The sequence below is a fragment of the Aethalodelphis obliquidens genome, unplaced genomic scaffold (assembly GCF_003676395.1).
Source record: "Aethalodelphis obliquidens isolate GAN/ISIS:26980383/991018 unplaced genomic scaffold, ASM367639v1 scaffold79, whole genome shotgun sequence".
Lineage (NCBI taxonomy): Eukaryota > Metazoa > Chordata > Mammalia > Artiodactyla > Delphinidae > Aethalodelphis > Aethalodelphis obliquidens.
In genome coordinates this window covers 7,975,731-7,988,790 of record NW_020838023.1, presented here as the reverse complement: position 1 = coordinate 7,988,790, position 13,060 = coordinate 7,975,731, and the positions used below count along the sequence as shown (strand labels likewise).

The 13,060-nt window shown below is 41.5% G+C and overlaps 1 protein-coding gene across 3 annotated transcripts in view; it reads left to right on the top strand.

The window, feature by feature from the left end:
• The window catches only part of SNTB1 (syntrophin beta 1), a 229,462-nt gene that overhangs the window by 97,408 nt on the left and 118,994 nt on the right, over positions 1-13,060 (top strand). For all 3 annotated transcript variants that reach the window (XM_027092580.1, XM_027092581.1, XM_027092582.1), the window contains exon 2: positions 1,096-1,312. In XM_027092580.1, the coding sequence (XP_026948381.1) occupies positions 1,096-1,312 (217 nt within the window). The remainder of the gene's footprint in view (positions 1-1,095; positions 1,313-13,060) is intronic.

Below are 13,060 nucleotides of genomic sequence, written 5' to 3'. Positions count from 1 at the left end.
ATAAATATCTATGATTTTATACACAAAATGAGTACAGTATATGCACTGTTCTCTAAAGTTTTTTTAGACTGTTAATAGATCTTAGAGGTTTTTCTACATCAACGCCTCTATAGCTATCTCATTTTTTTTTTAATGAATGTATAAACGTCTTACAATTTATTTAACCTGTCCTCTTTCTTTTTAGTGGACATTTAGGTTGTTTCTAGTTTTTGGCTTATACAAGTAATATTTTTGCCATCACAGATTTTTACCATTACAAAATAAGTGTTCTTCTATGTATTTCTTTGCATATATGTTCTTTTTAAAAATTTTTTTTAAATTTTATTTATTTATTTTTGGCTGTGTTGGGTCTTCGTTGCTGTGCACAGGCTTTTCTCTAGTTGCAGCAAGCAGGGGCTACTCTTCATTGCGGTGCGCAGGCTTCTCATTGCGGTGGCGGAGCATGGGCTCTAGATGCATGGGCTTCAGTAGTTGTGTCATGCGGGCTCAGTAGTTGTGGCTTGAGGGCTCTAGAGCACAGACTTGGTAGTTGTGGCGCACGGGCGTAGCTGCTGTGTGGCATGTGGGATCTTCCCAGACCGGGGATCGAACCTGTGTCCCCTGCCTTGGCAGGCGATTCTTAACCACTAAGCCACCAGGGAAGTCCCTGCATATATGTTCTTAATACTATTAAATTGAAAAGCCTATCCCTGAGTCTCAACAGAATAATGGAGACGTGGATAGTTAATGTGGCCACCAGATTCCCTACATCTATACTGAATAACTGTGTGTCTTTTAGCCTAAGATATGCTTTCTCACTCTGCCCATTTGTTTTTCAGCCTCTTTCCCAGAATGCACCTCATAATCAGAAAAGATAGAAATTGTCATAATTGAAAAAAGCTGAGAGTAATTCTCAAGTTCAGGTTATCCTTATGGCAAGTTCTAAAAACCACGTTGGTACATAATTTAAGGAATAGAAATTCTGAATCTTGTTCAGATTTTAAGAGTCTCTGTTTAAGAGCTTATCTAATACAAGTTTCAAAAATGCCATCAGACTTTCCAGAAATTCAGCCCTGATGTACTGAAAAGTGCTTACTGTTGTCTTTTTGCTTGCAGTGAAGTATATGCGGGAAGCCACACCCTACGTGAAGAAAGGCTCCCCAGTATCCGAGATCGGGTGGGAAACACCTCCGCCAGAATCCCCTCGGTTAGGCGGCGGGTCCTCAGATCCTCTGTCATCGCAGTCCTTCTCCTTCCATAGAGACCGGAAAAGCATCCCTCTCAAGATGTGCTTCATCACTCGGAGCATGGCCTTGGCTGACCCTGAGAACAGGTAAGGATGGCTAACGCCCTCCTCCGTATCTCACTGCTCTTTGGCCTCTGCGGTTGAAAGAGAGCTTTTACCAGGTTGTACTTGTGTTCTGGAAACACTGGACGGTTTCCAAAGAATAGCCTGAAAGGACCACGATGCAGGAATGTATATGTCAAGCTAGGCCTCCCTCTCTTTCTTCCTCCATCCTTCTTTTTCTTCCTTTTATCCTCATGAAGAATCTGTATACTAAGCTCTGGTTCTGGAAGGAGTTGAATCAGTGGAGTCAGGATCTTATGTGTCTTCCCTGGGTCTGCCTCTGCCAGTGTATGGAACTTTGGGCAAGTCTCTCGGAGCACTGAACCTCAGTTTTGTCGTATGTAAAATGGAAATAGTTGAAATCAATGCCTCGTTGAGTTGTGAAGATTAAATGAGGAAATCCATGTGAACTGCTTAGCCCAGGAAAACCTTCCATGAATATAAGCTATATAATACTATGTATTATTCCTATTGGTTTTTTTTTTTTTTGGCTACACCATGCAGCATATGGGATCTTAGTTCCCTTACCAGAGCTCGAACCCCTGCCCCCTGCATTGGAAGCACAGAGTCTTAACCACTGGACCACCAGGGAAGTCCCCAGTACTATGTATTGTTGATGTTAGGTAACAATAAGCAACTAGGCCTCTCTGGGCCTCGGTGTTCTCAACTGTGTACTTGGAGGGTTTGATGAGAGCATCCTTAACACTTTTTGGCTCTGAAGCTCTCTTTATCCTCAAGAGAGAAAAAGGAGTGGCCTCGATCCAAGCCTGGAGTGCTATTTCCCAAAGCCTATACATGACATCTTTGCCACAGGATAGATATATAACCCAATCCATGGCAATTAGAAGGAATCCAGGCAAGATGAGCCAGTATTTGGGGTCCCTATTCCCCCAAAAGTTTTCCTTTATCTCTGCTGACAGAAAACATACATCTGGAAGGAAAATAAAAGACATGTAGAGAAAAGAGAGAGAAATTGAGCCAGAGAAGGGGGAATCGTGGTGACCTTTGCATCCTCATTCAAATGCTAGAAAAAGAAACAGCTCTACTGGCCCTTATTTACAAATGAGTGGGACAGCTGCAACCCCACCCCAACCCAACGAGGAAGTATTTGGCTGGGTTCCAAGCTGCTGATGGGGAAAACCCAAAGGAAATAAGAGCAGGGAGAAAGTGGCCTCCTTGGCTCACAGCTGAGTGCTTTTTTTGTTCTCTTCCCAGTAAACTTATGCTAAGGAAGCTGCTAGCCCTTCTGACCCCAGTCAGCTGCAGGGTCTGCCCTGCTCCCCGCCCGTCAGTTCTATCTGCATAGGGATCAGAGATCAGCCATTGTATGAGCGAGCCAGGGGGTATTAATTAGCAAAAGATGAATCTGAGAAGGCAGATTGGGAGGCAGAATTCTTAGATGGTCCATTCCCACCCGTTCTCTGTTTTGCTTCCCCTCCCCCCAATTTCTACCACTTTCCTGGGCCTCCAGTTGACATCCTGGTTCCTGAGTTTCCTCTTCCCTGGGCTTTTACCCACTCAGTCAAACAAGTCCTTTCTCCCAAGGGTCTGAGGTCTAAGGTTTCAGATCTGATGAATTCATAATTTATCCAGTGGCTGTCTTGTGCTGGGCAGCATGCTAATTACCTCAACCCAGAGACTGCAAAGTGGCAGCCTTTAGGTGTCCCCAGCCCACAGGTGTGATTTTTTAGGGTCTGTCTAGGGTTGCAAAGAAATTTGAGTTAGTTGCCACATTGAATAGTCAGAAAATTACACATTAAAAAGCCAGATTTCTGGACTTCCCTGGTTGTCCAGCGGTTAAGACTGTGTGGTTCCACCGCAGCGGGCACAGGTTCCATTCCTGGTCAAGGAACTAAGATCCCGCATGCTGCATGGTGCACCCCCCCAAAAAAAGAAAAGAAAACAAAAAAGGTTTCTGCAACTTTCACATGGGCTATAAGAAATTATTAAAAAAAAAAAAGCCAGATTTCTACTTTTCTAGAAAAATAAGAAGATCTAATGATATCATTAGGCCTATATTGCTGCAGGCAGGCCTCCCATCTATAGGAGCCCAGTAAGAGTCTTATCCTTTGAAAAGGGAATGAACTCTCCTAGTCACTCCTTTTGCCTTACACTTAGGGGATTCCGTTAATTACCTGCCTGGGTCTTCACATTTCCTGCCTTGTCCTTGAATTTGTAATCATGTTTAGTCCTCTGAGTTTCTAACATCATCCCCACTCTACAGATAAAAATAACTGAGGCTCAGGGCTTACGTAAGTTCCTATGGTCATATAGTTAACGTATGATACAACTGGTCTTTAATGTCATGCCTATAGAATGGGTGACAGTGTCAGTTTACCATTCCCAGAAAAATACAGAGACTAGAAAACTCGGGATATTGTAGAAGTAGTTAATACATTAGGGAGAGAGTTTGAGTAGATGATTTCTAGGGTTCCTTTCAACGGTGGACTTACATGCTATCATATTTCTCCCAGTCATTTAATTACATTGTAAAGAATATTTGGGGAGATATCAGGCCTTAGTTCAAATATTGGAAGCTTCATTTTGTCAAGCCAGTAGAGAGGATGCATTTTAAAAAATTTTATATGATTGAAGTATCGTTGATTTACAATGTTGTGTTAATTTCTGCTACACAGCAAAGTGATTCAGTTATACATATATATACATTCTTTTCCATATTCTTTTCCGTTATGGTTTATCACAAGGTATTGAATATAGTTCCCATTTTTAAACTTTTATATCGGTGCTCTTCAAGTTGACCATTGATAAGTGTATGTAGGGCCTCCTAGGTGGTAAGGGAAAGCCTGTTCTGCTGGGGTATGAGAACCAGTAGGGCAAGACTGAAAAAGAGAATCCAGCTAAGCCAGAGGGTCCAGGAGGGGATTTTGGTCCAAACAGATACAAAACTGCTGACAGTAAATTAACCTTTCACAATGTGCCCGTGTATCAAATCACCATGATGTGAACTTTAAATATCTTACAATTTTGTCCGTTATACCTCATTAAAACTGAAAAAAAGAAAAAAACCCCAAAAGACTAGGGGTTTAATTGAGTCTTGACCCTGGTTGAATAAAAGAAGAAAAGAAAAAAGAAACATATTTTATGGAACTCCAGTCACATGCCGGGCAGAGTATAATGTACCAGTCAGAAATATGGACTCTGCAAAATTCAACTCTGTGCTGAGTATGAGACACACCTAACACAAAGTGATTTTAAAAGGCCAAAAATATAGGCTGGGCAGATTATATAAGGCAAATGCAAACTAACAGCAAAAACAGAAAGCATCAGTTTTGATCTTGATATGTGACAGGGTAAAGTGCAGACTGAAAAGCACAGAACAAGACAAAGAAGAACTGGTTTATGTTAAAGGCCAGAGTTCACAAGGAACAGAATTCAGCAGTTATGCATGCACACCAGGTGACACAGCAGCAACCTTTACAGCAAAATATGCAGAAAATGCAAGAAGAAATAGAAGCATACTAAAATTAGGTAGTTACTCTCAATCCAAGACAAGGCAATTGGACAAAAGATAAACAAGGATACAGAAGACCCAAATGACATAATTAAGGGATGTCTGGACACATCACAGTCTTTGTACCCTGATAATAAAGAGTACACTTTTTTTTTTCTAATCCACATAGAACATTCACAAATTAACCATAGATTGTCACCAAAAAAATGCAGTAAGTTCCATAAGGTAGAAGTAATACAAACAACATCCTCTGATGATTGTGGAATAAAACTAGAAAATCAATAACTAAACCAAAGCACAGAAAGCCTTTCTTCATGGAGTTTCAAAAGCTCTCTCTGAAATAAATAACTCTTGGGTCAAAAGGGAAATAGAAACTGAAAGTGTACCATTTTTAAAAATAATGAAAATTATGCAAATATTAAATATAAAAGGGAAAGAAGTTGAAAGGGAGAGTGTTGCCTCTGCTGTCAGCTAGATCTACGGTGGAATCTTAGCTCCACCACTTATGTGTGAATTTAAGCAAGTATCTCATTTAATCCCGATAACAACCCTAGCTCATAAGTACTCTAATCTCTATTTTATGGACAACGAAACTTCGTTCAGAAACAAGAGTTGAAGCCAACGGGAAATCTGAGATTCAGACCCAGGCCTGGCTGGCACCAAGCTCAGTTTCTTAAACATGACACCCCATTGCTTCCGATTTTAGCGCCTGGCAGAACAGCTCACCTGAACTATAAGCACCATGACCAGGAATTAACAGTCTTCTGGATGCTAAAACCTCAGCATCTTGGGGCTAATCCCCTCGGTTGGTGACACACAGCTACTCATAGTTTGCATTAAAAGCTCTAATGTTCGGGCTTCCCTGGTGGCGCAGTGGTTGAGAGTCTGCCTGCCGATGCAGGGGACACGGGTTCATGCCCAGGTCCAGGAGGATCCCACATGCCGCGGAGCGGCTGGGCCCGTGAGCCATGACCGCTGAGCCTGTGCTTCCGGAGCCTGTGCTCCACAACGGGAGAGGCCACTGCAGTGAGAGGCCCACGTACAGCAAAAAAAAAAAAAAAAAAAAAAGCTCTAATGTTCAATTTCTCAAATTGAAACAGCCATAGAACAGCAGGTAGCATTGCTGCTCTTTGTGTAAAAAAGGTCACCCAGCAGGCACTGAATACACAAGAATATGTCACTGCTAGTGTTGGTTGTCAATGATTACAATAGTTCTTTTGCCACCTTGTAAATATCTCCTGTGTTTCACAGTCAGCTCTTTGCCATCATGGGCACTGTCCTAGTCCAGGCCCAGACTATCCCAAGTCCTCTGGACCATTGGGACATATTTTCTACTGGATGCTTCCAAGGTTCTAGTTTGCCCCTCCCCCCATCCCCTAGCATCTACCCTACTCTCAGCTAGTTAAGGGAGTGTGAAACACTCAAAATTTATCCATTTGGTCAACGTGGCTTCCGTCACCTTCACTAATCATGAAACTCCTCAGTATTGCATAAAATCCCCATGAGATTTTGGATCTTTCCTAACTGTCCAGCGCCTCTGCATCTCATCCGTTATGCTCCAGGAACCCTTAAACAATTTCTGCACACCCTACACTTGCCACCCTGACAGCTTCCTAGTCACCCTTTAAGCCTCAACACAGGGGTAGCACAGGTCCTGCTAAACATTGTGTATAGATCCATTCATGATAGCATCCTTTATAATGACTTGTGATTTTTTTTTCCTAACATGATTACCCAGTTCTTAAAGCCAGAGGACCCTTGAGGTCTGGGATTCCCCATGCTTTTACTTTGACATCCCAGCTTTCTAAAAATTATTATGAAGAGAGGTAAGCAGCAAGTGATAGAGTAAATGGAGGGAAATATTAACAGTAGGTGCACCTGGGTATTCATATATTCTTGGCACAATTGCTAATTTTCCAAGTTTTCTCTAAACTTGAAATTATTTCCAAATAAAAAGTTAAAGAAAAATCCACACACTGCCAAAAATAAGAATCCCAGCTTTCTAGAACATTGCTTGATATAAAGCAGGCATTCAAAAATATACGATGTTAATAAATGATAAATGGCATATTTATCTGCCCAGTTTTGCTATTCTTACCTTTTCAAAAACTTCTTTTTAAAAAAACCTTCTACTAAATATTCTTGCAAATAAAAGAAAAAGCACGGTTCTATCCTGCCACGCTCAGCAAATTTAAACCAAGACAATTCATTAACCAAGCCCGTTGAAAGCAGATGGACCAATGCAGTGGGTGTTATACAAAGCTTTGTGCATGACTCTGTGTACTAGTAACAGATCCCACTGTAGATCTTCATGGTTAAATTACAGAGCACACAATCTTTCTTGAAAAACAGTGCACATCTCTAGTTACAGCACGTAAGTGAAAAGTGCACAGAAAGCGTCGTTGTGGTTTCAAGTGGAAAAGCTCCGCTCATCACACCATGATTCAGAGGGATGGGATCTCGTAATCCTATAGGACCCATGGATTTGTTCCCACAAAGTGCCCTTGGTGATATCCCCATAATCCAGTGCCCAAGCTTCTGCCACAGAGGATCAGAAACCTAATTGGAGGCACAGTGACGTTGGATCCATCTCTAAGGGGTGGACTCATATTAACCAAGCAAACTAGGGTTCACTTGTAACGGGCAGTGCAGTTGTCAAACAGATGTAAACACCTGCATGGGAGGATCTGTGTGTCCCTGTTAGGGGCAGGCCGTATTAGAAGACAAATGTAAATAGTAAGCAGAATACCAGAACTCCAAGTAACAAAAACACCGTGGACTTTCAAGGCAGCCTAAGCAATGCATTCTCTCCATGTAGGCCAGCTATGTGAGAAATTAGATTGTCACCAAGGTTATCAGTATAAGATATGCCAATCGACCATAAGAAGTATATTTTCCATGAGGAAGCTGGAAGCTGTCCTTTCCTACATCAGAAGAGCTTTGCCACGTGGCCGTTATGTTAATTTCTGCTCTACTCAGACTCCCATCTCCTTTGGTCTGTATGTAAATGGCCCGGGGTTCCCCCAAGTGGCTCTCCACTGTCCCCTTAATTTCACATGATCTTATACCTGATGGGGATCAGAACAGTGGACTGAATTTTTGCTGATCAAATTATATCATTTTCCAGCCCTGGCTCCCTGAATTTGCTCCAGTATCCCCTCGTTCAGAGTTTTAGGTGATCCCAAATACTTCAGTTACACATTTATAAACAGATGGTCTTTTAGTGACCCCCAGCGGAACAGTAATCATTTTACTGGTTTCACCTTATTTTCTCCTTTTCCCACTGTCTGGGGACACATTATTGTTGTTCCCCCCCCCGCCCCCGCCATATCTTATGTAGAATTCTAAACTATACTCTTTAAACTTAGAATACTAGTGAAAAATCCTCTCCTGTAGTACATCCAGAAAGAAGATTCATGAGGTACTTATAACCACCTTGTTTCCACAGTAAGTTCTTGCGTATGAAAAGTGTATCTCCTGTTCAGAGTCTCACAAAACATGTATTTTCTTGGTTCGGTTTTCTTCACTCTTGGTTGGACACATCATGGTGGCCTCATAACTGAAAATACCACCAGCAGATCATGATTGATGTTACATTTTGGAAACAAAGGAAAAATGAAAAATCAATTATATTGGTGCTGTAGTAAGTGGACACAGTTTAAATATCTAAAACAGAGGCCCAGATTAACTAATATCAATGAATAAAACTCTAGATTGAAGTTAGAAAATGTGAGTTTGAATCCCAATTCTGTTACTTATTCCCTTTAACTTGAGACAGATTATCTAATCTCTCTGATTCCCAGGTTCATCTATAAAATATGCTTTAAAATACTGACCACATACGATTGTTGTGATGATTAGATGACTTAATGTAGATATTCTCTAATTCCTGGCAGCATAACCATGGCATAAATGCAGCTTTCGATCAAAATATCCTTATTCCTGCGTGCAAGAGGGGTGGGGGGAGTTTTTTCCAGCAGAGAAGTTTCCAGGTGATCTCCCCAAGCTGTTGAGCAGAGGCTGTTTTGTAAGACATTCTTTCACAGAGGGATTTAGCCTTTTGAGACGTCTGGCTCTCTGCAGAAACTTCAGTTCCAGTTTCCCAACTCCTGGACTCACGAAGCCTTAGCTGTCATTTATGTATCAAGACGGTCCTCAGCCCCCCACCACTACCTGATGCACTCTCTGACACCACCCCACTCCACCCCGTTTCATCAGGGATGCCTCATGGTCAGACTGAATATTCACCCTCCTGGTTTTCAATGCCCTTGTACCCTTTTTTTTATACCTCGGAGTTTCCTTTTCTTTCTTGCAAGCTCAGTATTACATTAAAACATAAAGAAGCAAACTTTTCTTATTATATCTTATCCAGCATATCTAGGTGTTCATAGCAGAAGGGTTTCTGAATCTGTGTAGACCACCATTGTGCTGGAACGGGAAGCCTCCTCTCATGACTGCAGACTTGCTTGTAACTGGCCATGTGTATCATGAACAAAAGTCAATGTTCTATTTTTTCAACTTATTTAGAAAAACAAGTTAAACTTTACCATCATGTTGAAAACTAAAAACAAACAATTTGAGTATTAACCTTTGGATGATCTACCACTTTCATTTGAAAATGTGGGCTTCCCTCTACCACCAAGAGCACAATTTTGGTCATGCTTATTCATCTGTCTATACCTGTCCGTTTATCTTCTATCTATCTATCTATCTATCCATCTATCTCTGTATCCATCTACTTATTTATCATCTTCATCAATCACATATCTATCTATATCTATCTATCTATCTATCTAGCCATCTCTCTATCCATCTACTTATTTATCATCTTTATCAATCACATTATCTATCTATCTATCTATCTTTCTTTCTACCTATCTTGCTCTCTGTTCTTGTCTCTTACTCAGACAAGCCCAGTGAACTATTTTGTTACTGTAGGAAGAATATACATAAAACAAGAGATGGCCTTGGTGTTTGTTTCAACTGTGCTCACATTCTGCATTTGGGAAATATAGGAAATGGAATATATACTATTATTTCAACAATTTGTTTAAAGATAATGGGAAGGGGAAATTCAGGGAGATTGGGCTGAATTAGTCAGAAATCTGACATAGGAAATAAAGTCCTAATCAGTTGTATTGTTTTTAAGTGTACATAGTGAGACAAAGGAGGCATGCCTCACAGCATTCATAAAACAGACCTAAGAAAATAGGTAAGATGCTCCCTTTTTAAAGTTATTTTAAATGAAAGTTTAAATTTTATCAAAAAACAATAAAGGCAGATAGTTTAAAAATCAAATAAATCTAAAAGATTTGTTTTACAAAAAAAGCAATGGATTCTTACCATTAATCTGCAGCCCATTTGTAAACCAATCCAGAGACTCATGTCTGAGATCTGGGAAATTTCCTCATATTATTTATTTGATAAAATTCTCCTCTGTTTTCTTTGTTCTTTCTCTCTGCCTCCCGTGTTGGAAGGATATTGGACCTCCTAGATTGATTTTCTAAGTCTGTTTCTTTCTCTATTTCCACCATATTTTTTTACTTTATTTTTTGACCGTTCTCAAGACTATATCTTGTTTACATTTCAGCTATTATATTTTAGCTCTTTTTGTTCTCTGAATGTTCTTTTTTAAGAGAATTTTGTTCTTGTTTTATGGATCCCATATTTTCTCTTCTTGTAGACTATTAATTAGTTTTGTTTATTTTTCATTGTGCTCTTTGTTTCTCCAGTTACCTTATTTCTGCTTGTTTCGATTTCATATTCCTTGCTGGAGGTTTTCCTCAAATGGCTGGTGACCCATTGCTATCTGTTCATTTTTTACATGGAGAGACTAAGAAGCCTGTTGGAACTTACGTGTGTGAGGAGTGGGGCCTAATCATTGTTGAGAATTCATGCACAGTTGCTGCCTGCTGAGTCAGCCATCCTAAGAGGCCCCTTCTGATTCTGCAAATGTTGGTGTTTGGAAGTTTGAGTTACTTAGGGGAGAACCATCTAGTCTTTCTGTGGGTGTGGGTGGTGGGAAGAGTGGAGAACCTCCCTCTGCCAGCTTTCTCACTGTCCCACCACTCAGCTTGCAGACCTCACACAGGACCCTTGTTTTGAGCCCTGCATCATCCCCAGTCCTCTCTCTGGAGGTTCCAAGCCGCTGCAGGTTTGCAGATCCAAGGGGCTCACACTTCACTGAAATCCTGTCTTCAGCCCTTCAAATTGTAAATTCCTTGCCTCTTAGTAAGGAATTAAGAGGAATTCCTTGCCTCTGACTCTGTAGTCAGTTACCTGGTTCCACTGCCGTCGGTCCTTCACACATGCATTGAACTCTTGCCTCTCTTATTTTCTTGTGGGTTTTATACCTATTTTACTGTCTTTTTCCTGGGATCTTTTAAGGGAGGGGAGATGAACATGGGTGGCCAAGCCACTATGTTTTTCCCAGTGAGAACCCTTACACGATTTGCATCTTTGTATACAACAGGGTGCACCAAAGGTTCATTTTAATGAACTTAAAAAACATTTTCATAGCCTTGTTATTTTTAAGAAAATCAGTTTCCTCCATAGATACACTTCAGGACTGTATTCATCCTAATTATCATTCCATTTTTAACCAGTGGGAGCTGAATTAGTAAGGCTTCCCTGGCAATGGTAAGCAAGTTACAAAAGGGAATTCCAACTATCCTTAGTTAGCCTTGAGAAAAAGAGTTGAGGAGAAGACTTGCCAAGCATGGTTCTGTGATTTCATCAATACACCAGTAAAATGAGTTCATTTTAGTCCATTCCTGTGCCTCTAAACACCATTCCAGGAAAATCTCAGTTTCCCCTCTTCTAAGAGCACTTTGGGACATTGAACTTGACCATCTGGATGCTGAGAGATTTTTGCTAATGTTGACTCTCAATATTTAGGTCTTGATCCTTTGCTCTTGATTCATTAATTGAACTCCATTTGGTTTGCAAAAAGCTGCCCCAGGATTTCCAGCTGAGATAATGAAGCTTCTGAAAATAACTCCAATGCTCTCATGCAGGCGTTCTCTATTCAAGCAGGCATCACCTACCGGGCAATGGGGACAAGGGGGAGAGAGGGAGGTTCACAGAGCAGTCCCTGCCCTTTGGTCCTTTGACGCATGCGTGGAATTTTATTCTCCTTAGTAGAGGATGGGTTTGGGGCACAAAGAGCTGCAGTCACATTTAGAACAACACCCACTTGGATATACAGAGCCTGTGACTGTTGAGAGATACTCTGTTTCTAAATAATAGGAATTTTGACATTGCCAGTCCTTCAAACCAGGTTGAGATTTCCTTCCTTCTCTTAATTTCAACTTTTAAATAGATAGTTTTGATCATTCTTTGCTAGATGTTGAAGCGGCAACAGTGACAGAGTTCTTGCCCTGACACAGCTTACTGTCAGGTGGGAAATAGGTACAAGCATGCCGGCAATTACAAAACAATACTACGGAAGGGTGACGAGAGAAGTAAAGGATGCTGTAGAAGCTGTCTCATGGGACAACTACCTAATCCAAAGTTCTGGTTTTGGAGGGGGTGGGTGCAGGCAATAAGGGGTGATTGTCGGAGGCGGTGATGTCTATGCTGAGACTTGAATCATAAAATAGAAGTTAGTCAGGCCAAAGGTCACTGCAGGGAGGCAGAGAAGGGATTCTTGGCAAAGGAAATAGTATGAGTCTAGGCACCAAGGCAAGAAAAGACATAGTTCTGATAAAGAACTGGAAGAAATCGGTCTTTTTGGAGCAGTCGATGAGAAGACTGTGTCAAGAGTCTGGAAGGGGGCTTCCCTGGTGGCCCAGTGGTTAAGACTCTGCGCTCCCAATGCATGGGGCCTGGGTTCGATCCCTGGTCGGGGAACTAGATCCCGCGTGCATGCCACAACTAAGAGTTCACGTGCTGCAACTAAAGATCCCGCGTGCCACAACTGAGACCCAGAGCAGCCAAAAAAAAAGAGTCTGGAAAGGTTGTCACAATCTGAGCTAAGCCATTTTATGGTTAGACTTCATCCTGGGAGGGTCTGGAGCAGTGGAACAACAGGACAGAGATCCCTCGGGCCTCACGGTGAAGCAGGGGCTGGAAGCGGAAGGCAAGACTGGAGGCTGGGGGAGCGGTGAGATGGCTCTCGCAGAAATGGAGGTGAGAAATAATCCCAGCTTCTACCAGAGTAGGACAGAGGCACTAAGGAGAAGTTGGACGAATTTGAGAGATTTTAAGAAAGAGAATCTGCAGGAGTTCATGATAAAATGGACTTGGAGGGATGAGGGGAA